The sequence below is a fragment of the Bubalus kerabau genome, chromosome 21, assembly GCF_029407905.1.
Source record: "Bubalus kerabau isolate K-KA32 ecotype Philippines breed swamp buffalo chromosome 21, PCC_UOA_SB_1v2, whole genome shotgun sequence".
Taxonomy (NCBI): Eukaryota; Metazoa; Chordata; class Mammalia; order Artiodactyla; family Bovidae; genus Bubalus; species Bubalus kerabau.
In genome coordinates, this window is record NC_073644.1 from 40,013,562 (window position 1) to 40,039,272 (window position 25,711).

The 25,711-nt window shown below is 39.0% G+C and overlaps 1 protein-coding gene and 1 pseudogene across 1 annotated transcript in view; one reads left to right on the plus strand and one right to left on the minus strand.

Moving 5' to 3' along the window:
• NDC80 (NDC80 kinetochore complex component) overlaps nt 1-19,018 on the plus strand; it is a 33,614-nt gene extending 14,596 nt beyond the window's left edge. The window contains exons 11-17 of the mRNA XM_055559719.1: nt 871-1,076; nt 4,769-4,921; nt 7,234-7,323; nt 14,763-14,855; nt 15,367-15,497; nt 16,276-16,378; nt 18,598-19,018. Coding sequence (XP_055415694.1) covers nt 871-1,076; nt 4,769-4,921; nt 7,234-7,323; nt 14,763-14,855; nt 15,367-15,497; nt 16,276-16,378; nt 18,598-18,735 — 914 coding nt within the window. The 3' untranslated portion in view covers nt 18,736-19,018. The remainder of the gene's footprint in view (nt 1-870; nt 1,077-4,768; nt 4,922-7,233; nt 7,324-14,762; nt 14,856-15,366; nt 15,498-16,275; nt 16,379-18,597) is intronic.
• A 4,754-nt stretch (nt 19,019-23,772) lies between these two features.
• Nucleotides 23,773-23,896, minus strand: LOC129636375 (uncharacterized; annotated as a pseudogene).
• Between the last annotated feature and the right edge of the window lie 1,815 nt (nt 23,897-25,711).

Below are 25,711 nucleotides of genomic sequence, written 5' to 3' on the forward strand. Positions count from 1 at the left end.
TAAAGTATTGTTAACAAATTTCAGGGTCTGGCACTTCACATCTTTGGGTGACCACGATTCAACCTACTATACCTTCTAACATGTTTTCAGATACCTGGCTTTTTGAAGCCAAGACCTAACCTAAGAACATATTCTGCCTGAACATAAACATATCTTCGATTCCACCTTGTAATTAATAAGCCAGGTTTTTAAATCTTTGCTAGCCTCAGTCTGCTATATTTGCCTTATCCTCTATCACTATCACTACCTCCTAGACTACTCCACAGCTTAACCTGATTGAAAATAACATGAAAAGATGCTATAAAAGCCCAACTAAAGTTTGTTTATATCTTCGGTGTTCCTAACCTTCGTTTCATAGACACATATGGATCTTAATCATAAAACTGAAAATACTGTGGCCCATGAATTGCTTCTATGGGATGCTTCTATGGTGCCAAAAGTAGCACAAAGAAAGATATCTACACATCACAGAGCCATTGGCTGGCAGTTTACAAAATAAATAGCTATGTGGACCTACTATATTATTTTCCCAGGTCTCTGCCTAGTTTGATTTTACTCTTTTAAGGGTTTTACGCCTGAGCCTGTCTCATGTAGGAATTATATAGATACTCCTTAGGATATTTGATTTAACTCTTATTCTTTGGAATATTGATCATCTGTCATATCAAGGACAGTAATTATCTGGAGTATTTGCTAAATTGATTTATTTTTTTCCAAGTAAGTCTGATTATATATTAGCTTTGCTCTACATCAACTCTTTAAATAGTTCACACTTGGCCACTAATATTTGTTCTCCATAATGACAAGGAAATTTAGACATCTTAATCAACTAGAATTGAAGGAACTTAATTTATTTCTTTTGCAATGCAGAACTAGAATGTGAAACAATGAAACAGGAGAATTCTCGACTACAGAATATTGTTGACAACCAGAAGTACTCGGTTGCAGACATTGAGAGAATAAATCATGAAAGAAATGAATTGCAGCAGACCATTAATAAATTAACCAAGGACCTAGAGGCTGAACAGCAGCAGTTGTGGAATGAGGAGCTGAAATATGCCCGAGGCAAAGAGGCGGTATGTCTTACCATTCCCAGAGCAGCACCTCATCAGAACTTATCTTTGTAAAGGTCCATCCCAATTTAGAAGAACTGAGTGGGTAGAATAAATTGGCTAAAGAGGTAAAATTTTTCAGCATTGACATTTTACTAAAAACAGACTCATCTCTTCATGTCAATTCAGTAACAGCCCAATTTCTCGGTCATACTTAAGATAGCCTGTATTTTCCAATAGTGAACCAAGAAATGAACGAAAAATGTCTCTAAGGCCGTGGAAATAGTTTTCATAAGTCCCAGGCCTTTTATTCTAGAAGTGGACATGAGTCACTTCTTCATTTACATCCTCACTGCTCAGACATGTGTTTAACATCTGCTGTGTACCACTTACCATGTCGGGTGCAAAGGGAGGATAAAAAGACAGGAACGTAAGAAACTGCCGTTCTAGTTGACATTTCTCTACCATGAGATCAGACCTCCACCGCATACTGAGGAAGCCTATAGTACACATGAGCAGGATTTTGGTGTGCGTAGTGTAGGGTGATGGATGGCGGTGGTTTTCAGAAGGCTTCCTTGCAGATGTAAGACCTGAGCTGAATTGGGAATGTGAGGAGAGAGGATTAGCCTGGCCAGGCTGGGGAGCCAGCAAGCGACGTGTGTGGGGAAGTTAGGGAGGAAGCAGCACCAGGCACTCTGCTCTCCTGAGCTTTCCATGTGGCTAGAGCCTAACAGCAAGGGATGCGGCATGTGCAGAAGATGAGACTCAAGGATAAGAAAGACCAGGTGGTGAACATCCTTGTCACGTTTAGAAGCTCAGACTTTATCCTGAAAGCTCCAGGAAGCAGACCATTAATACGTTAAACACATAAGATCACATTTCAGAAAGATCTCATTTTTGATAATGTGATAAAATGGATAGAAGGAAGCAAAGCAGTCAGATAAGGATCTGTGGGAAGTAATTGGTAGAAATTACAGGCAGAAGTTTAGATAAAGCTAGTGGAGATTCAAAGAAATGGGTGGATTCTTTCTGCTTAGGAGGTAGAATGAATAAGGAGATGAAAAAAAGGGGGCCAACACCAGGGTCTGGTTTGAGTGATGGGGCAGGTAATGAGTAGTATCATTCACTTAGGAACAGAAGAGATGGAGAAGTTGGCAGTCAGGAGAGGAGATGGTAGGCTAGACCTGTTGTGCCCATGCAGCATTTAAATGAAAATATCTTACAGACTATTTTACATGGGCCTGTACTGCAGCATTAAATACCTGGGTTTGCGGTATAGATTTGGTAAAAATCTGTATATATTGTCATTGGAGCCACAGGGTAGACGAATTCACCAAGGAACAATACAGAGGAGGAAGATAGAACTCTGGAAATACCAGCATCTTGGGAGTGGACAAAAGCCCCTTAAGAAAGGCCTGAAAGGAAGTAGGTTCTCAATTCCCCTCCCAGGGATCAAATCGGCATCCCCTATATTGGAAGAGCAGGACCACCAGGGAAGTCCCAGGAGGCATGTCTTTTTAAAAAGGCTCCTTTAAGCATCTACGTCTGCCTATGGAGGCAGTGCGGGTTTTTCATCCTGATCATATTGTGAAGTTCGTTATAAGCATAATGAAACAGTTTCTTGGTCAGGTTTTAACTGTTTTACATTATTAAAAATCTGTATTTTACATAGCTGCGTATGTAATTCTTAATATGGAATGCACAATTCAGCCTGAGCAATAAGCACTGCCTCATTTTTTGAACCATTTCAGCAGATTTTTGCTTTGCCTTAATTATCTGTGCTCCCTTGTACTCCTGACCTGCTCATCTCTGTACCTGTGTATAAAAGAGAAAAATATGTATTTCTAGCCAGTGATGGTGATCACAAAGGTCTTTGAACCTAGAATTTGGTAAACCTTTGTTGTAGCCCTGGGTTTGCCAGCACATGTTTATGTGACCTCAGCACAGCATCTAACTTCTCAGAGCCTCAGTTCCCTTATTTACAAACTGAAGTGTGATTAGACCAGGTCGGTGAACCTGAAATGTCACTTCAACAGTTATTAGCACATTTTGTCTCTCAAGCACTGTGGGAGAGGGGAAGTTATGAATCTCTAGACTAGGTGTACTCTGTTTACTAGCTCAAACTAGCTGTATGAGTGCTGTTTTTGATTTGGAAGATCAGGCTGAAAGAAGAAAATTACCCAGGAAGTGGGTAAGCAGTGGCCTAATGAGGGGCCAGTTGGGCCATGGTCAGTGAGAAGAAAACCTTAGGGTACTGAGTAGGAGAGATTAAAGAATGGAGGCAAAATACTAAAGTCCAGCATAAAGAGTCCACCCCTTAGTTTTCTTTCCAGACTGATTTTTATCCCACCCACCACCTCTGACTGGGAGTGCCCTTCTGGAGCTCTTTGCTGAGATGGGCATTGAGGCTACCTCCAGACTCTTCAGGAGGAATGTGGTGCATGTTCTCTGTCTGAACTGGTTGGGGGAAGGAGAAATGTATCTCCTTCTGCTGTCCCCACAGTCTGGCAGGATGGAGCACATGGCCTTGTGAAAACTGCTTTATTACTCCAACAAAATTCTAGTGAAAAACAATAATTTCTAGGATTATTTAGTATAAGGCCAGAGAGAACTCCATACCTTAGTCATCCCTGGAGAGCTACTATATTACAAATTATAGTAACTGAAATGATTTCCTGATTTATTAATATGAAATCTTAAATTTTGCATATAAGTGTTGCTTTTAAGTTTTTAGAAATTGAAGATTATTTAAGCAGGTGTTGATAGGTACTTTTGCCGTTGCCTTCTTTCAAAATATTCATTTTACAGATAGTAACTATATGAAAACAAATTGCCTAGACTCTGCAGGTTCGTTTATTTCATCAGCTACTGAGTACTCTATGCCAAATACTGTTCTAGTTGCAAGGGATGCAGCTGCTCTCCTGGAGTGTGCTTTCAGGTGATGGCGATGAACACATGAGTAATCTCTCTCAGGTGGTAACAAGTGCTCTGAAGGGTAAAGAGAGTAGAGAAATTGGGGGTGTTATGTTAGAGGGAAAGCCTTCTGATGATGTAACTTGAACAGAACCCTGAACGGAGGGAAGAAGACCAGGAAATGTGGAATATGTTAGTAAAATATTTTTATCAAAACAGTTGAAATAACATTCAGAGACTTGAGTGACTACAGTTCACTCGTTTTAAATAAATGAAATGTTTTATTTTGTACATTAACAAAGCTAAGGTTTGTTTCTGTTTGATAATTTCTCTCTCTGGTACTTTAAAAAGTGAATTTTAGTTAATACCTCAACATGGACTTTTATTCCAAACTCCTTGTCAGATAAATGGAAAAACAATAGTATTTTGTTGTTGTTATTCAGTCACTAAGTCATGTCCGACTCTTTGTGACCCCATGGGCTGCAACACGCCAGGCTTCCTTGTCATTCACTATCTCCCAGAGTTTGCTCAAACACAGGTCCATTGAGTTAGTGATGCTGTCTAACCATATTGCTTACTAATTAATTATGGTGTTAAAACGATCTTAAAATTTAGTGTGAATAAAATCTTTCATTCTTTATATTTTAAAACTGCTGTTACTACTAAAAATGACAACTTTAAAACTAATGAAAAATACATAATCTTTGAGTAAAGCTGCAAAAAAAAAAATGCCAATTGAAAACCATATGGAATGGAACTGTTTGTTTTATTTCAATGTTTCTTTTTGTGTTCTCTTCTTACAGATTGAAACACAATTAACAGAGTATCATAAATTGGCTAGAAAATTGAAACTTATCCCTAAGGGTGCTGAAAATTCCAAAGGTTATGACTTTGAAATTAAGTTTAATCCTGACGCTGGTGCCAACTGCCTTGTCAAATACAGAGCTCAAGTTTATGTACGTAATCGTGAGTACTTCAGAAGGTTTTTAAGTGATATGATTGATGTCTGCTCATAATATTTATAACTAACAGTTTAAACTTCAGCAGGTCCATAGCTCAGGACTAAATATAGAAATACAACACTGATACTTGCCTTCTTTCTTCCTGGTAGTAGACCCCTGCTCTCAGTTGTACCGTACTCTTCTAATTGTAAAGCCTCATCTTCCCTCTCTTCCTCTAAAAGATTTGATTATATATAAAATAGATGCAAGGCTTAAGACAAAAATGAGACCTGATGCTTGCTCTCAAGTTGCTACTACTCATCTCAAGGGAGAAAGACAAAATAAATACTTTATACATGCTTTACTAGAAATCTTTACACGATATACTAACAAGATCAGTTCTTCTCAACTGAGAGAAGTCTCTATAGCAAAGGTGAACCTGGAATGAAATCTTCAAAGATAAGATATTTATGGGGTGATCTGTGGAAAGGTTTCAGGCACAAGGACACACAGGAAGGCATGAAGTATAACAGAGCATTAAGTACCACCAGCGACCAATAATGAGAGTACTGTACATAATTTTCAAATATGGCCAAGGGTGTAATTTGAGGAAGAAAAATTTTAAGTGCCCCCCCAAAAATGTTAATTTTCAAAATAGTTTTTAATATAAGAATGTCAATTAAAGTCTAAAACTGTGTTTTTTTCTCTTAAGAATCATTCATTCGTTCTGTGAATTATTTATTGAGTATCAACTACATTCCATACCAGCTAGATGCTGAGATAAAATACCCAGAAAGAGGAATTCCCTGGTGGTCCAGTGGTTAGGATTCAGCATTTTCACTGTCAGGTCCAGGTTAAATCTCAGGTTGGGGAACTAAAATCTCTCGAGCTGCACAGCACACCAAACACACACACACACACACACGTAAAGATACAGTCCCTACTTTTCCATATTGCAGTTTATTGGCAGACAGATTTTGATTAAATCGAAGCTCATTTTCAATAGACAAAAATGCATCCAATGAACAGTTAATCTTTTACTCTTGTTTCTCAAGCAGCTGCTTGGTAGGTAGGCAGATAGAGTTTACTCATCTGTATATTGAGTAGTTGGATGTGTTAGTGCAAGAAAACAATTTCTGGAGCAAATTACTGTAGAAAAGATGACCCAATGCAAAAAGAATGCATATGCTCAGAAAAGAAGAATCTTTCTTTGCCCCCTGGAAATAGTTTTACATAATAATAGGACAATAAAAATAGCATCAAGAAGATGCAGCCCCCACTGTCTACCAATAAGTAGTATTTGGAGAAAAGTTCTTAAAGAGATTAAAGAGGCAACTGCATCCTTCAAAAAAGAACAACCGAAATTTAAAACTCAGCAAAGATTTCAGAAGACCTACTGAAAACATTGTAGGGTTTTGAAAACATGTAGAGTTTTCTTTTGGAGCGATGAAATTGTTACAGAATGAGAATACCTTGTGAATGTACTAAATGCCATGGAGTTGTATACTTTTTTAAAAAGAGTTGTGGGTGAGAGAACGCCTCCCTCCTGCCTCCCAGTTTTGGCAAGCCAACTTGAGCAATCACCAGCTGGAAAACCATGGCCACTGAGAAGTCCTGGGACATCTGACAAAGGCAGGCATAAGCTAAGCTTTCTTACCTTGTCAGCCTCCTAGACCTCAGACTGAAAAAGCCGGTGGAAGGGGAAGTGGTGAGAGCCCCTTTTCTCTCATTCTTGTGTTAAGTTCTGCCACAGGAACTCAGAAAAAGTAGAGGGGGAAATTGCCCTCTCCCTGACAGGGTCCAGATCTTCCTCGTTTCTTCTGCAGCCTCAGTCCTACTTTGCGCGGCTTCTACATCCAGTCCCTGTTGGATGGACAATTGTCATGTTTCAAGTCTTCTGCTATTACAACAGAGTTAGAATAAGGAGCAAAAAAAATGAAGAAGACATATAATTATAAGGCTAAAGAATTGGAAAGGATTAAGGGGAAAACGATGCATCGAGAGAACAGAGCATAAAAATAAAACCTACATATAATTTGTTTTCAAGAAAGATAACATTAAATTACATGTACTTAAAGAATTTTTAAGTAATAGCAGTGAATTTGCAGAATAGAGAGGCAAGTCTAGAATTTTGCAAGTATTCAAAACCAAAAGCAAGTTACATTCTATAGTTACGGAAATTCCAGTAAAATTAGTTTTATTTTCTTATTGATGGTGTATTAACTTAGATTTAAAACACTGTGGCTTCACTTTTCTCCAAAAGATTCCTCATGAGAGAACTTTTGGAATTATGTCATATGTAACCGACATTCCTATGTGTTTTATAGGCGCCACTCAAGGAACTCTTGAACCAAACTGAAGAAGAAATTAATAAAGCTCTAAATAAAAAGATGGGTTTAGAGGATACTTTAGAACAAGTAAGTAATGAAACAGTTGTTATAAATATAATGTTTTGTGGTTTCCAATTGCTAAGGAATGGATTTTTAATAAAATACAAAAAATGAGTTATACCCTTGACCTAGAAACACTTGAAGTAACTTTTTAAGTAACTTAAACACTCTAAGCTTCACATATCATTAATGATGAAGTGATAGGAAACTGAGTAAATCTCCCTTTTTTTCTAATGGCAAATTACCTCTTATAACTTGAGGTGATTTAGTAATATTTGTTTTTATAATAAAAGGAAATTGAAATGACTACCTTAGAAGTGAGTATATATCATTTGCAGTTAGAAGCTAACTAGCAATGATAGGTAAGAGACTTCCGTTTACCAGATTCTTCATTCAGGACCATGGAATTCAGGGAGATTCAATTTTAAATGCCTATAAAATTCTGTTTCTGAAAGTAGGTTCAGAAAATTCCTGCTTCTGAGATACTTGAAACATACAATCACCAATATAGCTGAGAAAGAAGACTATTGTATTCGATAACCTTTAGGGTAGGGTAAACATTGTTATAGTTGATTAAGAAAAGTTAAAAACTCCTCAAATACAAACAAAAGGTATTATTTACATGGTTAGTACCTAGTCGCTCTTTTAAACCCATGGACTGTAGCCCGCCAGGCTTCTCTGCCCAAGGGGATTCTCCAGGCAAAAATACTAGAGTGAGTTGCCATGCCCTCCACCAGGGGATCTTCCCAACCCGGGGAACTAATCTAGGTCTTCCACACTGCAGGTGGATTCTTTACCATCTGAGTCACCAGGGAAGCCTATTTGTTTATATAACACCAAACAATTAAAGCAACCCCCTAGCTAATTCAACTCTTTGAAAACTATGTGTTCTGGCTAACAGATTTTAAGATATAAAAGAAATCCTATCTTTTTTGAGAATAGAAGCTTGTTAAATTTTTCTCATCTGAAAATAAAATCTATGCATTTCACAAATAACTTTGAAAGTAACGCACACTTTTTTTATATTAACAAATTTTCATCAATACTTACTTTGTATTAGAATTTTTCACACCTCCCACACATAGAAAAAGTTGTTAGATAAGTGAAGAGTTTCATGATACTATTGGTATTGTAATTTAGGGCTTCTACAAATGTGTGGGTTTTGTGACTATCATGGGGAAAAGATAAGAATTAGGACTGCTTTAACGGGTGTGCCCCAGTGGTGATGGTTATTTGAGGTGAAGTGTTTAGCCCACTTCAGTACAGTTTCTCTCTGGTTGGAGTGGGCAGTAAACCTGAAGACTCAAAAAAGTATGAATGTCAAGCAGTAGGAGCCTCTTGACTGAAATCTGTTTCAGACTACTTGAAACTTTTTAAAGGCTATAGGCAGGAAAATTTGGGCAGGGTAGGGAGGCAATTATGAAATGCCTACTATAGTTTAGGCACCATGTTAATGTCCCAAAGATCAATATAACCAAAGCTTATATGAAATACAAAGTCCCATTCAGAGAAGACTAACATATGCTATTATGCTAATCAGATTTGCTTTTTGTTGTTTTTTTTTCTGCAAGACTCCTTTGGTCGTAGAATAAAGTGACTGAGAGGGAAGGCAACTGAAATTAAGAGGTTAAGCTATAGTACTCAAGTAGGAAATTATGGACATAAAGGGAGGAAACGAAGAAAGGGGACAGGTTGAAGAAATGTTGAGGCAGGACCCAAGCATTTTGTGGCTGAATGAATGCTAGGAGAGAAAGGAGGAGCAACAGTGACTTCCATTTTTCTGGGGTGGGCAGCGTAAGTTAGGAAGAAAGCGAGGCTGGGAGTGGCCAGGGCAGTGCAGGAGATGTTGAGCTCGCTTTCCATGAGAGACAACCAAAAGGAAGTTGAAGCAATAGATTGAAAACATAAAAAGGATACTGGGTGTGAAGCCAGGGATGTGGGTGACATTTCTTAGAATGTGTAGAAGAAAGTGGCAAAAGATTGGCAAAGAAGGAAGTAGACGGAATAGTTGGAGAATAATCCGAAGAGGGAGGATACACTGTAATAGTCAAGTAAAGAAGAAAGAGTGACCCTAACTAAACTTACTGTGGTAAAGAATTCACAGCATATAGAAGGAAGTGAGAAGGGGCTTCCATGGTGGCTCAGACAGCGAAGAATCTGCCTGCAATGCAGAAGACCCAGGTTCAAGCCCTGGGTCAGGAAGATCCTCTGGAGAAGGGAACCCACTCCAGTATTCTTGCCTGGAGAATTCCATGGACCAGAGAGTTCACAATATATACATAAATCATCTTGCTGTACATCTTAAACCCATGCAATGTTTTTTTTTTTAATTGAAGGATAATTGCTTTATAGTATTGCCTTGGTTTCTACCAAACATTAACATGAAACAGCCATAGGTCTACCCATGTAAACCCGTGCAACATTATATGTCAATTATATCTCCATAAAACTAGAAAAAAAGGGAGTGATCGGTGATGTCATATGCTTGAGAGACTAAAACCTGAAACTATTTTTAACTTTTATAGCCGATTAACAATGTGATAGTTTCAGGTGAACAGCAAAGGGACTCAGCCATACATATACATGTATCCATTCTCCCCCAAACTCCCCTCCCATCCAGTCTGCCACATAACATTGAGCAGAGTTCCCTGTGCTGTACAGTAGGTCCTTGTCGGTTTCTATTTTAAGTATAACAGTGTGTACATGCCCATCCCAAACTCCCTAACTATCCCTTCCCTCCATCCTTCCCCTCAGCAGCCTTAAGTTCATTTCTAAGTTTGTGAGTCTGTTTCTGTTTTGTAAGTTCATTTGTATCATTTCTTTTCAGATTCCACATTTAAGAGATGTCATACAGTATTTCTCCTTCTGTCTGACTTCACTCAGTATGACAATCTCTAGGTCCATCCTTGCTGCTGCAGATGGCATTATTTCATTTTCTTTAATGGCTGAGTAATATCCATGGTGTGTGTGTGTGTATATATGTGTGTATCTACACACACTACATTTTCTTAATCCATTCCTGTGTCTATGGACATTTAGTTTGCTTCCATGTCTTGGCTATTGTAAACAGTGCTGCAGTGAACATTAGGGTGCTAAAACTATTTTTTGATTTGACAAGTAGTTTAACCAAGTTAAGATGGCATAAGATAAAATAGCAGTTTGAAATAGTAAAGGTTAAACAGAATAGCAAAACTAATCAATCTGATAAGTACTTTAAAATAATCCCCAAAACCATTCAAGAAAAAATGAGAAATGGATACACTATAAATATGTAGGGAATTTACTTAACTTATGAAGTAATACAAAAATCTATCTTCAAGAAATTTTGCTTATAAGACTAGTTTAACCTCATACCACAAAGATACCACAAAAGAAGAAAAACCAATCACACTTATGGATAAAGTATAAAATTTAAATATTAGCAATTAAAATTTGTTTAGCAAGTATTTTTTTAAGAGTCTGCTATATATGCCTGTACTATAATCAGTGTTGGTGATATATCTTTCTTTGTGAATTCTTATTTGTTTGGAAAGGTGGGCGTGAAAACAATTATAACAAATTCATAAGATTTTTGGAGTATAAATACAGCATGTTGTGGATTCTCAATACACCTACCTAAGATAAGCATAAGTTCTTTCTGAAGGAGGTGGTAGATGAGCTGAGTTGTGAATAGCAAGTAGGAGTTGGCCAGTGGATACACAAACGGATACAAACACAGACACACATACCTGCCTCTGAAGGCCCGGACACCAAAGACCATGACGTGTTAAAGAATTACCTTGAGTCTAAGTAGGATAGGGAAGAAGCCTGGAAAAACAAAAACCTAATTCTGAAGAGGCTTACTTGTTCTTACTTACTGGTAGAATTTTTATTCTGTAGGCAGCAGGTACCACTGAAGGTTTTTTAAGCAAGGGAATAAAACCTGTGTATCTTAGTAAGCTTACAGTGTTGACATTCTGAAGAATACTTTAGGAGGTACGTGCGACTGGAGACATATAATTAAGAGACCTAACAGTATCCTGAGCTGTAAATGGTAAGGAGGCAAACCAACGCTATTGCAGTGAGGACGGAGAACACAGATTTAAAGGTTAAAACGGAATTCCCTGGTGATCCAGTGGTTAGGACTCTAAGCTCTCACTGCTGAGGGCCCAGGTTCGATCTCTGGTCGGGAAGCTAAAAGTCCTGCAAGCCATGCAGCACTGCCAAAAAAAAAAGATTCGAGCAGCATTATTTAGCCATCCACTTAGTGAAGGTTAAGGAAGAGAGGGAGATTAACAATGTCCGGGAGTCCAGCTTTGGTATACAATATTAAAGAAAAGTTACTTATGACACTTGTTAGCAGTGGTAAGTTAGACTACATTCAAGAGGGGCTATTACAGTGGAGTTTTGTAGTAGGTGAGAGAGGGCTTATCCCAAAGGCAACAAAGAAAAGTGGGAATTGATAGCCAAGGGGCAGGGTGGGGATCAGCAGCTGGAAATACCAGAATCGGGTATTCTGTCTAAGCACCATCCTAATAGGTTTCTTTCTGAAGGCCGGCCAAGGTGAAAAGTCATCACCTGGAGCATGGCAGGGGATAAGGAATCTGATCAGAGATTCAGGATGGGAGATTCTGGTTTAAGTGACTTGGGCAGGATTCTTGCTTAAAATTGGATAACGCAGAGACAAACATGAAAGCCCAAGTCAACCTAATTGAGAAGAGTTTAGAAGATCCTGAGTAGTTTGGTCAAAAAGAGATTCTTTGTCAGTGACAATATTCTATAACTTTTATGAAAAATACGAAGAAGGTTGTAGAACAGAATTTCAGCCTGGGATATGCCATTGCAGGTCTCTGGGACATCAAAGTAGAGAATGTCCAGTAGGCAGTTGGAGTTTGGAAATAATATAGATACAGGTAGGTATTTTTAGCTTGCATGTAATTAACAGCCAGGAGATTCCCCAGGTATGAGAATGAGTGAGAGCTCTCCCAAGTGAGCAAATGAGAATACAGCCAAAGAGAGACTACTAGGAGAATGTCCAAAGTACACGCAGAGAAAGAGAAATTGACTGAATTAGAAGGACCCCCACCCCCACCCCCAAGACTTAAAGAGGAAACAAGGAGTTTCCATGATCTTAGAGACCAAGGAAGACAGTTTCAATAGGGAGTGGTCAGTAACCACAGGTCTTACTCAGATTAAATCTGAAAAGTACACATTGGCTTTAATCATAAAGATGTTCCTCCTGACATTTGCAAAAGCAACATGAACCAGAGGAGCCAGAAAGTATGTTACTGTGGAGTGTAAATGGTGAAAAGGAAGATACTATAATCTGAGTAGGATATTCTTCATGGGCTGCTACAAATCTATTGCAGATGTTTGAATCCACGGAAAGCTGGTGAAACTGTCCCGAAAAGTGGTGTGTGGGAAAGGTTTTTGGTTTTGGTGTGTGGTTTTCTTGTTTTGTTTTTATAGGAGAGGGTTATTTGGTTTTGAAGATGAGGGGGAGAGTTCAACGGGAAAAGGGTGAAGTTTAAAAAAGCAGGAACAAATGACCTTGATGGATTTGAATGTGGTCCATGAAGAAATACAAAGGCATGAGATCCAGAAAAGAGCTGAAGAGCTTACTTCTCTTCATGAAGAAAATGTGTGCCCTGCATCCTTTAACTGGAAGGAAGAAAGAAGGGTCTCGTGTTGGTTGGTTGGTTAGAGGCAAGAAGTGATGGAATTCCAGTCTGGTGGCTTCTGTCAATTATAGAAGGAAAAAATCATCTGATTGATGATTTCTTTGTTTATAAGTGACTTGAGAGCTAAGAAACAAGGGACAGAGGGAGGAAGTCAAATACTAATAGTTAGGAGTTGCATTGGCGACTTATTTTTAATTCCTCTCCTGTTTATTGCAATGGAATGTGTACTCATAATCAAAAGAGGGGAGAGGAAATGTCTAATTGGTAAAAACTGACATGGCAAGAAGCGCTGCTCAGTTAAAAGTAAACACATTTGACCAACCATAAGGGCCTAGTAGAAGTTCTGGTTATTGGAGTGTCGATTTTGGTCTTATTGCAGGTGAATTTAATGAAACAGTTTGTTTGCTTCAGAAGTAGCATCTTTAGATTGGAAGCAAAGTTTATAGCTTCAGTAACTGGTCTTTAAAATGTGAAAGGCGAGTGATGTAGAAAAAGCCCTTGGAGTTCATTTTGAGTTCTGGGCATATGCTAGTTGAATGATCCTGAGTAAACTGCATTCTTTCCAGCCCACTTGTCTCTCTCTTGAATAGGAAAGGAATGTCCCTTTCAAGATCTTTGGATGACTGAATGAGAAGTACTGTGTGCAAGGAAAAAAAAAAAAGACAGTACTATACTGCAAGTTTCTTAAATAAGTTTAGTCATTTTACCATCCTACCTTTTACCAAATAACAATAGCTTCACTAAATTTTTCCCAAATCATATGTTTTGTTTTAAGTTTATGTATGTGTAGAATAATCCTTTTAAAGAAAGACATCAACTACTGTTTCCTGTTGCAAATACTATCCTCTTGATCTAGCTGAAAAACATTCTGTATTAATTACCAATATCAACTGGTATCAGCACTTGTCAACAGGAAATGAAAGAAACACTTTTTTTTTTTAAAGGAACACTTTTTTTCTTCCCCATTTTGGTTTCAGCAGATCTTAAAGCTCAAACTTGAACAAGATTAAACGTTAACTTGATTACTCTTTGGAAGAATGCATTGCCTATAACCAATTAGCAAATATTATCAAATAAAATCAGTGTGAGTAGTTCTCTTTAACATCCCAGAAAGTGAACACACAAATGAAAGCCACATAACTAAAGTAGATAAAAATCTAAATAAAGTTAAGACTTCAAAACGGCAGGGGAAGGAGTGGGTGGGACAAATTGAGAGAGTATCATTGACATAAATACACTACCATGTGTAAAATAGATAGTAGGAAGCTGCTGTAGGGAACTCAGCTCAGGGCTCTGATGACCTAGAGGGGTGGGATGGTGGGGGAGGGAAGTGATGTATGTATACGTACAGCTGATTCATGGTGTACTGCAGACACTAACAACATTGTAAAGCAAATGATGTTCCAATTTTAAAAATAAATAAAACCTATCCATTAAATGAAAGAGAAATAAAAACCTAGAGAGCAAAACAATTTATATTTAAGGACTCTCATAGCTACAGAAAAATAGAAAAACAGATATTGGTATCTATTTTACTGAGAATTAAGCCAAATTTTTTTATTCCTAACTAATGCCCTACTATACCATTCTACATTTAAATATTATATATTTTTTTTAAATGCCTTCTTGAAATTAACTTTTCTTGGAAAAAAATTAAATTTGTATGACATGAAAGGTAAAAGTACACAAGAACTAGAAGAAACAAAATGGTTCAGTTAGTTGGTTGATAATACAAAAGTTTTATAACTTATTAAAAATTTTTTGGCGTATAATTATGATTTCTCAACCAAAGTTTTATTCCTCAAGTTAAGTACGATGATCACAGAAAGCAGGAGAAGTGTACGAACTCTGAAAGAAGAAGTTCAAAAGCTGGATGATCTTTACCAACAGAAAGTGAAGGTGAGAGTTTTGCCCATTTGTTTAGGTTCTCCAAAGCCATGTTAATGGACTAGGCACCTGTTCCGACATCAAGCTTAAATCTTTGAGCTATATCCTATATCTTGTCTACAGTAATCTTCTTGTCCAAAGTTTATTGTAAGGAGTTATTTTTTTTCTAAAGAACTTTTTTCTGGAATTGTGCTATTTTACCATAGACCATGTTTAATACTCCACTACTACTATATATTTACATTTGTGATTCAGTATATTTCCTATATACAGGCTTGAAATTACTGCTAAATGAATGCAGTATAGGCCTGTTCGAAAGGTCACATTTACGTTTATAGTATAAAATTTCCAAAGACCATTTAAAGTCCTACCACGTGTAAAGCAGTAAACAGTCCTGTGAATACAAATGATGATGCAACCTGATTTCTTTGAATGCTTGACATAAATGTTTTTTTTTTCCATCCCCCTGGAGTATATAGAATGTGAATATTGAAAAAACATAACTGTGACTTTATCCTGATAGGAAGCTGAGGAAGAGGACAAAAAATGTGCCAATGAGCTGGAGTCCTTGGAGAAACACAAGCACCTGCTGGAGAGCGCAGTTAACGAGGGCCTCAGTGAGGCTATGAATGAGCTAGATGCTATTCAGCGGGAGTAAGTTCATCTCGCCAAAATCTGTGATGTGTATTTTCTGTTTAATTATTTAACATCTTTATAAAACTAGACCTGGTTTATTTGCTTGGCTTTACATTATAGAGCTGGCCTGGGGAGGAGGGTGAGTAGAACCGAATGAAGTAGAGCAGCTTAAGATACTTCCCCTGGATGGTACATTCTTCTCCCATGACAGCTGTTGTCCCCTGTTACCTTTCCAGTCAGAAGAGAACGGAATAGTTATAATCCATAGGCTCTATGTTAATTTATATTCAAATACACTCAAAAAACTAAAAAAAAAACTTTCAGTCTGGCACTATAATCCTTAAAATCACATCTCTCTGTTTCCTTACTTGTAGCCTAGGAATAGAAAAGTCAGGTGAAGGTGTTTGGGGCATATAGTTTTTGTTTATAATTTGAATCCAAATGCCTAAAAGTAGGACTCCCAATTCCTTCCTTCATCTGTATTTAGTGTCTTGTCCCTGAAAGCATTTACATTTATAATCCTTTTGGAGACTCAGGTAAACAGTATGCTCCCAAGTTTTATCTGTTAAAGCATGAAGGTTTGGTTTTGTTCGGTGCTGTTATTTGCATGGGATCTTTGGAAATGTTTTTATTTCTGTTTGATTGCAAACTGGACCTCTGTGAATTAGACACAGAGTAAGCAGAACATAGACAACCACAGCCTGGTTTTATTGAAATACGAAAAGAAGTGAGCTAGCAAGAGCTGACATATTAGGTTTTCTCCTAGACAGTTCAAACAAGAGTCTCTGTCCTACAGATACCAACTAGTCGTGCAGACCACAACTGAAGAGAGACGGAAAGTGGGAAATAACTTGCAGCGTCTTTTAGAGATGGTTGCTATACATGTCGGGTCTGTGGAGGTAAGTGTGTAAAGTCTTTCCTACAATCTAAGAAAGCTTTTTCAAAGTCTGATATATTTCTGTTTTGCTTCTATAGAAATTAAATGATCATTTTTATTTCCCTGGAGAATATGATCTAGTAAAAATTTATCAGAAGAGTCTTACATAGCAGTGTGTGTTTTGTAGTAATCTGTTTTACATAGGTTTTTAACTAATGAATAATATACCCATATACTGGTATACGATTCATCGATAAAAGGAAAGAAGCACTGATGCATGCATGCTACAACGTGAATGAATGTCAAAAACATGATACTCAGTGCAAGATGCAAAAGTGCGCATATTTATGACTCACTAATATAAAATGTCCAGAAAAGGCAGATCCGCAGAGGCCGAAAGTAGATTTATGTTGCCAGGGGCTAGGGTGGGAATAAGGGCAGATGGGCACAAAGATTGTGGTGAAGGTTGTGCAACTTTGTCACTTGATTAAGTTATTCTTCTTGTTCCTTAAGGCATGTTTGTTTTCATTGAGTTATAATATAAATACAAAAAATAGCATAGCCCTTAATAAAAAATAAGTAATCTGTCTTATTTGCATAAGCAATATACAATGATATTTTATTACATCCAACAGTTTATAATGATGTGGCAGGCCATATTCTACACACCAAAAACATTAGTACATACAAGATGTAATTAAGATGAAAGAGCATGTTTTAATGACAAATATTTTTCCTATTACAAAGCAAGAGTCAACTGAGTCAATCTGAAGATCAAATTGGCTTTATTCAGTGATTCATGTTTTGGGCAGCATCCCATGTGGCAGATAAAAAGGAGCTCCAGAAAAGACAAGGTTTAAAAAGTCAGAGGGGGTGGGACAGAGAAGTCATAAATTTAAACAGGGTTATTCAGGCAAAGTGGCAAGGTCACCTTCCTTTGTGGGACAGAAGTTCTATTCGGCAGATGACCTCACTGGTGCCAACCAGGAAATTCCAGAAGGACCAGTTATGATGACATTGCTGGGGAAGGTTGAAACTGCAATTCGATTGAGCATTAAGTCCCACCTTAGTGATGTAGGCTTAGCTAAAGTGATTCCATTTTGAGCCTGATGTTTCTTTTTAACATTCCTTCTTGTTAATTTCATGTATGTAAACACAGAATAAAGTATTTTGGAAACATGAAATTTACCTTATCTCCACCTTTCAAGTAGCGTGAAGGTTTAACAATAAAACTATCCCTGCAACCTGCTGTGCAGAGCCTACAAACTAAAATAAATTGCTAAATCTAAAGGTCCTTAGAAATTCACTAGGAGATAAAGTTGAGGGGGAGCTCATAATATCACATTAAAAGGTTTTCATTTGTTAGACAACAGAGCATGTGATCTTCTCTCCCCTCTTCTCTCCTGAGTGACATTGAACTTCCGCTCATTTGCTGGCCAGTGCTCTTCTCTGCTTAGTGGTAAAAGCTAAGAAAAGCACCCTGCAATACTGCGTCAGAAAACCTGGGTTCTACCCACGTCTTCCTAGTTCCACCACTCAGTGTCTCCGTAACCTTTCGTGGCTCCTTGTTCAAGAGTTATTGTTCATCTGGACCACAGACCAGAAAATGATTTGAGTGGTTACATTTCTGGAGGTCAGAAGTCTAAAATGATCCCTTGGGGCTGCACTCCTTCTAGAAGTCACAAGTAGTCCTTGGGTTGTGGTCTCTTCCTCCATCTTCAAAGCCAGTAACCCAGTATCATCTGTCCTCTCTAACCTCTCTTTGTCCTTATGCCTTCCTTCTCTGACTCCCACACAGCTGATTCCTTCTCACAAAGACCCTTATAATTACGCTGCCCCACCAGGATCGTGCAGAATAATCTTTTCTCAAAATTCTTAACTTGTTCACATCTTCAAAGTTCCTTTGACCATGTTACATAGCATTCATAGGTTCTGGTGATCTATGGACAGCTTTTAGGAGTCACTTCAGCGTACCACACCTGGGAACAAACAAAAATTCAGTAACAGTAAAATGGATAAGTAAATGTTGGTACATTCATTCAATAGAATGTTATATAGAAGTACATGAATAAGCTATAGCTATACAAAAGGAACACAGGAGGGACTGACCAGGTAGATGCAAGAGTATTCAGTTTATTCTTATTCTTAAAAACGTTGCAGTCTTATTTATAGATTTCACAATTAAATGCTTTAAAAGAAATCGATGTTTTTACATTAACAATTGCTAAATTTTTCCATTAGAAACACCTTGAGGAGCAGATTGCTAAAAATGATAGAGAGTATAAAGAATACGCATCTGAAGATCTCTTGGAAAACATCAGAGAGATTGGAGACAAGTACAAGAAGAAAGCTGCTCTAATTCAGGCTCTTGATGAATGAAGATAAAGTGTTGATTAAGCAAGAACTTTATTAACAGTGTAAATTTTGAAACGTCCTTTGTAGGTCTGAAAAATCTTTAGCATATCCTATATCCCTCCTTACAATGAAGTCTCATGACCACATCTTCCCAAGCCCGTGAAGTATTTTTATATCTTTTCTAAATCTAGTTCATTAACTTTAGATATGTAGAACCTGAAATTATGGTAACTTGTTGGATTGTTATATTTAGATATGAAAGACCAGTTGTATTATGTACCTGGAGTTAATAAATTGCCTCAATGCAGTGTGTTTTTTCCCCTGATTTCTCTGCCTAACTTGACATGGTTAGAAAAATAAGTATTTTGAGTACAAGAATTTTAAAGTATAATTAAACAGGAATCAACAAACTAATTAGGCCAAATCTAATCACACCCATTCATTGACGAGTCATCTGTGACTGCTTTCCCCCTACGAAAGTTTAGGGATTCTCCTGGTGGTCCAGTAGTTGGGGCTCTGTGCTTCCAATGCAGGGGGCACAGGTTCAATCCCTGGTTGGGGAACTAGGCTCCTATATGCCACACAGTGTAGCCAAAAAGAAAAAAGAGCAGAATTTATTGTGTGTGACAGATCAGATGGCCTGAAAAGCCAAAAATGTGTACTATCCACCCCTTTACAGAAAGTTTGCCAGCCCCTGGGGTAAACTACACATGTTGGCACTGACTGACCGACTGAAAACCTTTCCTAATCATTCTGGACACATTGGTCAGACCCACTCTTTAGCCAGAGCTGAGAAACTAAATTTCTGGATCCATGCTGTCTTTACTCTGAATTTTTCAAAGCCGAAGGATGTGGAATGTGAGAATCAGAAGAAACAATCTCGTTTTTTAGAGATGAAAATTTATTCCTAGAGAAGTTCTGATTTACCTCAGGCCATGCCTCTTAGTGGCAGAAGCCCCCCTCAACTTCTTGAACCTGTGCTCAATCCTGACCACAGGAGCCCTGAAACATGAATGTTCTGGATGGGAAGGGAGTCACATTGGAAAGAGGTTTTAGGGACTTCCCTAGTGGTCCAGTGGTTAAGAATCCGATTTACAGTGCAGGGCATGTGGGTTCCATCCCTGGTTGGGAATCTAAGGTGCCACATACTGTGGGGCAACTAACCCAGCACCACAACTACTGAAGCCCAAGAGCTCTGGAGCCCGTGCTCCACAAGAGAAGACCACACTGCAGCTAGAGAAAGCACTCACACTACAACTAAGAACCCGCCCACTGCAGTGAAGTGAAGACCCAAAATAATTTTTTTAAAAAGAAGCTTCTTCGACAGGTCTAAATTGTTGGGAATCTCCTTGAACTGGCATCCACCTCCAGTTGAACTTTCTATTCTTTTTATTCCAACTCTAATGCAAATCAGAGTGAAAAGCATGATAAAAGGAAGCATAAGCAGTATACAGAATGAGGCTCAGCAGGTAAAGAATCTGCCTGCAAAGCAGGAGACACAAGTTCGATTCTGGGTCAGGAAGATCCCCCAGAGGAGGAAATGGCAACCCACTCCAGTATCATTGCCTGGGAAATCCCATGAACAGAGGGAGCCTGGTGCGCCATAGTCCATGGGGTTGTAAAGAGTTGAGCACCATTTAGCAATTAAACACACAAGTACAGAATGGAATGTCTTTTAGGAAGGGCAGGGAGGGGGCATTCAGCCTGGAGTGTCCATTCAAAGACAAGTCATCACTGGGAGATAATTAATAGGTATGGCAAGATTAATGGTTACCAATGTACTCAAGAATCTTGACTCTGACATCTAATAGAACCTTATTCAATGGTGGAAATGTTGTGTCTACACTAACCAGTATGGTACCAGCCATATGAATCTACTGTGTACTTGGATGGTATATATATATGACAAAATGCATACTCAGGGCTGTGCCACTCAGAACATAGTATGGAAACAGCATCAGCATCACTGGGGAGCTCGTTAAAAATGCAGACTGTTGGCCCCACCCCAAACCTACTAAATCAAAATCTGCACTTTTTGCTGTGTATTGACACAGACTTAAACTTTTCTTAAGTTCTGGCATATATATATATATATCCTTCCATAAAACCATGCTCACAAGCTAATGAATATATCCATCACTGCTTAAGTTCCCTCGTGGCCCTTTGCAGTCCTTCGTCTTGCCCCTACCTGACACCCATCCCCAGGCAAACACTGATCTGCTTTCTGTTCCTTTAGTTTGCATTTTCTATAAACAGAATCAATTTTGTTTCTTTCATAAAGCTGTGAGGTCCATGTTGCAATAGTTCATACCTTTTCACTGATGAGTAGGGTTCCATTGTATGTATTTATTGAGTTTGTTTATTCATTTACCTGTTGATGGACATTTGGATTGTTTATAGTTTGGGCTATTTTATAAATAAGGTCATTATGAGCTTTCATGTACAGATGTTTATGTGTATACCCTTTCATTTCGCTTGGGTAAACACGTAGGAGTAGAATGGCTAGTTCATATGTGGCAGGTGCATAGTTAACTTTTGTGAAACTTAGAAAATGTTTCCTAACGTGGTTCCTACCTGCAGTGTATGCGCTGCTTACGTCCTTACTCACAGGTGTATGGTTTTAATTCAGCCATCCTAAGGGTATGTGGTTCTATCTACTATGATATTAATTTGCAGTTTCCTAATGAGCAAAGGTGTTAAATATCTTTGCATATGTGTTTTTTATCAACCATATATGTTATGTATATGTATTCTCCCAGTCTGTGATTTGCCTTCTCATTTTCTTAATGTGCTTAGTCACTCAGTTGTGTCCAACTCTTTTCGACCCCGTTTGTAGCGTGCCAGGCTCCTCTGTTCATGGGTATTCTCTGGGCAAGATTACTGCCCTCCTTCAGGGGATCTTCCCAACCCAGGGATTGAACCCAGGTTTCCCCACATTGCAGGAGGATTCTTTACTATCTGAGTCACCAGGGAAGCCCTATTTTCTTAATGTGCCTTTTTTTTAAGTTCCCAATCTAGTCTCATATTTATACTTTTTGTGGGGAGCTATACTTCATTGCTCAATGGCAACCTACTCCAGTACTCTTGCTTGGAAAATCCCATGGGCGGAGGTTGCAGTCCATGGGATCGCTAACAGTCGGACACGACTGAGTGACTTCACTTTCACTTTTCCCTTTCATGCATTGGAGAAGGAAATGGCAACCCACTCCAGTGTTCTTGCCTGGAGAATCCCAGGGATGGGGGAGCCTGGTGGGCTGCCGTCTCAGGTCACACAGAGTCGGACACGACTGAAATGACTTAGCAGCAGCAGCAGCATGCTTCATTGCTGCTTGGGCTTTTCTCTAGTTACGGCAAATGGGGTCGAGTCTCTAGTTGCAGCTGTGGTACACAGGCTTCTCATCACGGTGGCTTCTCGTTGCAAACACGGGTTCCAGGGCAGACAGACTTCAGTCGTTGCTGTGCAGGGCTCAGTAGTTGTGGCTCCCGGGTTCTAGAGCACAGGCTCAATAGCTGTGGCACACAGGCTTAGTTGCTCTGCAGCATGTGGGATATTCCCAGACCAGAAATGGAACCCGTGTCTCCTACATTGGCAGGCAGATTCTTCACTACTGAGCCACCAGGGAAACCCTTACTAGTGTCTTTTGAAGAACAAAAGTTTTAAATTTTGATGAGGTCAAATTTATTGCTTAATATAAACTACTTTCTGCATATCATGTAGTAAGATTTAAGGAATCTTTGCCAAGCCCAAGAAATCATTGCCAATACCACTGTGATTTACACCTATGTTTTTTCTAGAAGTTTTATACTTTTGACTACTAAGCCAAAATGTGAATTCAAGTGTACATTTTTAAAAGGCCACTAAGTTGTTCATATGTACATTAAAATTTCAGGTGCACTGCTTTTTTTAAAAGAGAAAGTCACTACTAGTTAAATATTATCCATAATGTCATACTATTTAATAGCAAGTCTAGGAATCACAATAAAATTGCACTAAGTATAATCAAAATGATAACCTCAGCACAACTTGGAACGTGCTCAGGAGGCAGAAATGATCCCTGTACTTTCAGTTTACACTTAACATTTTTACCTCACTCTACACATTTCTTCTGAATTCCTAGGGACACACTTATCTCCAGAACTAACATCATTACAGTAAAATAGATATTGTTCCAGTTACAAGTTCCAAGAATCCTGGAGTCAGAAAAGGCTTTAGATATACAGTTCAACCTCCCAGTCAATGAGGAACACCCCCCACAGCATTTCTGTAGATGGTTACCTGGCCATCGTCTGATTAGTGTGGTGATAGGACCGCTTCCAGGTGGTTCACTCCTTTGAAGCATTTAATGACAGCATCACTGCTTGTCATAACGTTCTATCTCATGTCAGGCTGAAATCTGCCTTTGTGTAACTTCCTCCAGTTTCGACTTTTTGTCACAGACCAGTTGGGTGGTCATAGTTTCCAGTTCCACTCAGTGACATTGGTTGGTTATTTATTATTATATATCTTACATTTGATCTTGTGTTTGATAAAATCAGTCTTTCCCCAATTGTTTTGATCTTTGTTATTTTACCTTGCTTTTGATGTTACTATTTTAAGCCTTTCCTCTCTAGGAGTATTTTTTCTTTTCTTTCTTTCTTCTTTTTTTTTTGGACAGGAAACTAGGATTTATTGGTGGGCTTGAGGAAGGAGGGGACAACACGGAGGGTCTCATGAGTGCAGGCCCGCCATTTGTCCAGGGGCCATGAATAGTGATTATTTGACCCCACAGCCGTCCAGGATGAGCCGCTTTTCTGACATATTTTCAAATTCATCCACATGAACCTTAGTAAATCCCCACTTCTTGGAGATGTGGATCTTCTGGCGGCCAGGGAACTTGACCTTGGCCCTGCGGAGGGCCTCAGTCACATGCTTCTTGTTCTGCAGGCTGGTGTGGATGGACATTATGACTTGGCTGGTGTGGACCCTGGCCACTTCACCCTGGGTCTTTCCAAAGGCAGCACACATACCTGTCTGGAGCCTAGACTGGGACCAGATGCCAGTTGTGACTGTCCACTGGAAAGGGCTGTCCCCAAGTTCCCTGTACAGATAACAGGTGGCATACACGACCGGGAAGGCCGCTCTCTGCAGCCATTGCACACCAGCCCCCCATGGGGAACAGAACACAGGCGGTTTAATTAGCAGAAAATTATTTTCTTTTTAATTTTGAAATAATTTGACTTTTTAAAAGCTGTAAGATGAATACATACAAATAATCCCGTTCACATAAATACCATAGCTAATATTTTACTACATTTATTTATCATTCTCTCCCCCTGCCTCATTCTGTCTTTGACTTTCATGACCTTGACATTTTTGAAGACTCCAGTAATTTAGACTGTTGTTCAATTTTTTCTTAACATGTTCCTGTGATTATATAGGGTATATGACCTTGAAGGATATGACAGAACTGATGTCACATTCTTCTCAGTACGCTGCTTCAAAAGGTACATGATGTTTATGGTTCCATTAGTGTTAGCTGATTAATGCCTGATGAACTATGGACAAAGGTTCATGACATTGTACAGGAGGCAGTGATCAAGACCATCCCCAAGAAAAGGAAATGCAAAAAGGCAAAAGGTTGTCTGAGAAGGCCTTACAAATAGCTGAGGAAAGAAGAGAAGTAAAAGGCAATGGAGAAAAGGAAAGATATACCCATTTGAATGCAGAGTTCCAAAGAATAACAAGGAGAGATAAGGAAGTCTTCAGTGATCAATGCAAAGAAATAGAGGAAACCAATAGAATGAGAAAGACTAGAAATCTCTTCAAGAAAATTCGAGATACCAAGGGATTCATGCAAAGATGGGCTCAATAAAGGACAGAAATTGCAATGGCACCCCACTCCAGTACTCTTGCCTGGAAAATCCCATGGACGGAGGAGCCTGGTAGGCTGAAGTCCATGGGGTCGTTGAGAGTCGAACACGATTGAGCAGCTTCACTTTCACTTTCCACTTTCCACTTTCATGCATTGGAGAAGGAAATGGCAACCCACTCCAGTGTTCTTGCCTGGAGAATCCCAGGGATGGGGGAGCCTGGTGGGCTGCCGTCTATGGGGTCACACAGGGTCGGACACGACTGAAGCAATGCAGCAGCAGCAGCAACAGAAGCAGAGGAGAAGGCAATGGCAACCCACTCCAGTACTCTTGCCTGGAAAATCCCATGGACGGAGGAGCCTGGTAGGCTGCAGTCCATAGGGTCACTAAGAGTCAGGCACAACTGAGCAACTTCACTTTCACTTTTCACTTTCATGCATTGGAGAAGGAAATGGCAACCCACTCCAGTATTCTTGCCTGGAGAATCCCAGGGACAGAGGAGCCTAGTGGGCTGCCATCTATGGGGTCACACAGAGTCAGACACGACTGAAGCGACTTAGCAGCAGCAGCAGCAGAAGGAGGAGGTGTTAAGAAGAGGTGGCAAGAATACACAGATGAACTATCCAAAAAGATCTTCATGACCCAGATAACCATAGATGGTGTGATCACTCACCTAGAGCCAGACATCCTGGAATGTGAAGTCAAGTGGGCCTTAGGAAGCATCACTATGAACAAATCTAGTGGAGGTGATGGAATTCCAGTTGAGCCATTTCAAATCCTAAAAGATGATGCTGTGAAAGTGCTGCACTCAATATGCCAGCACATTTGGAAAACTCAGCAGTGGCCACAGGACTGGAAAAGGTCAGTTTTCACTCCAATCCCAAAGAAGGGCAATGGCAAAGGATGTTCAAACTACTGCACAATTGCACTCATCTCACACACTAGCAAAGTAATGCTCAAAATTCTCCAAGCCAGACTTCAACAGTACGTGAACTGTGAACTCCCAGATGGTCAAGCTGGATTTAGAAAAGGCAGAGGAATCAGAGATCAGATTGCCAACATGCATTGGATCATCAAAAAAGCAAGAGAATTCCAGAAAAACATCTACTTCTGTTTTATTGATTATGCAAAATCCTTTGACTGTGTAGAT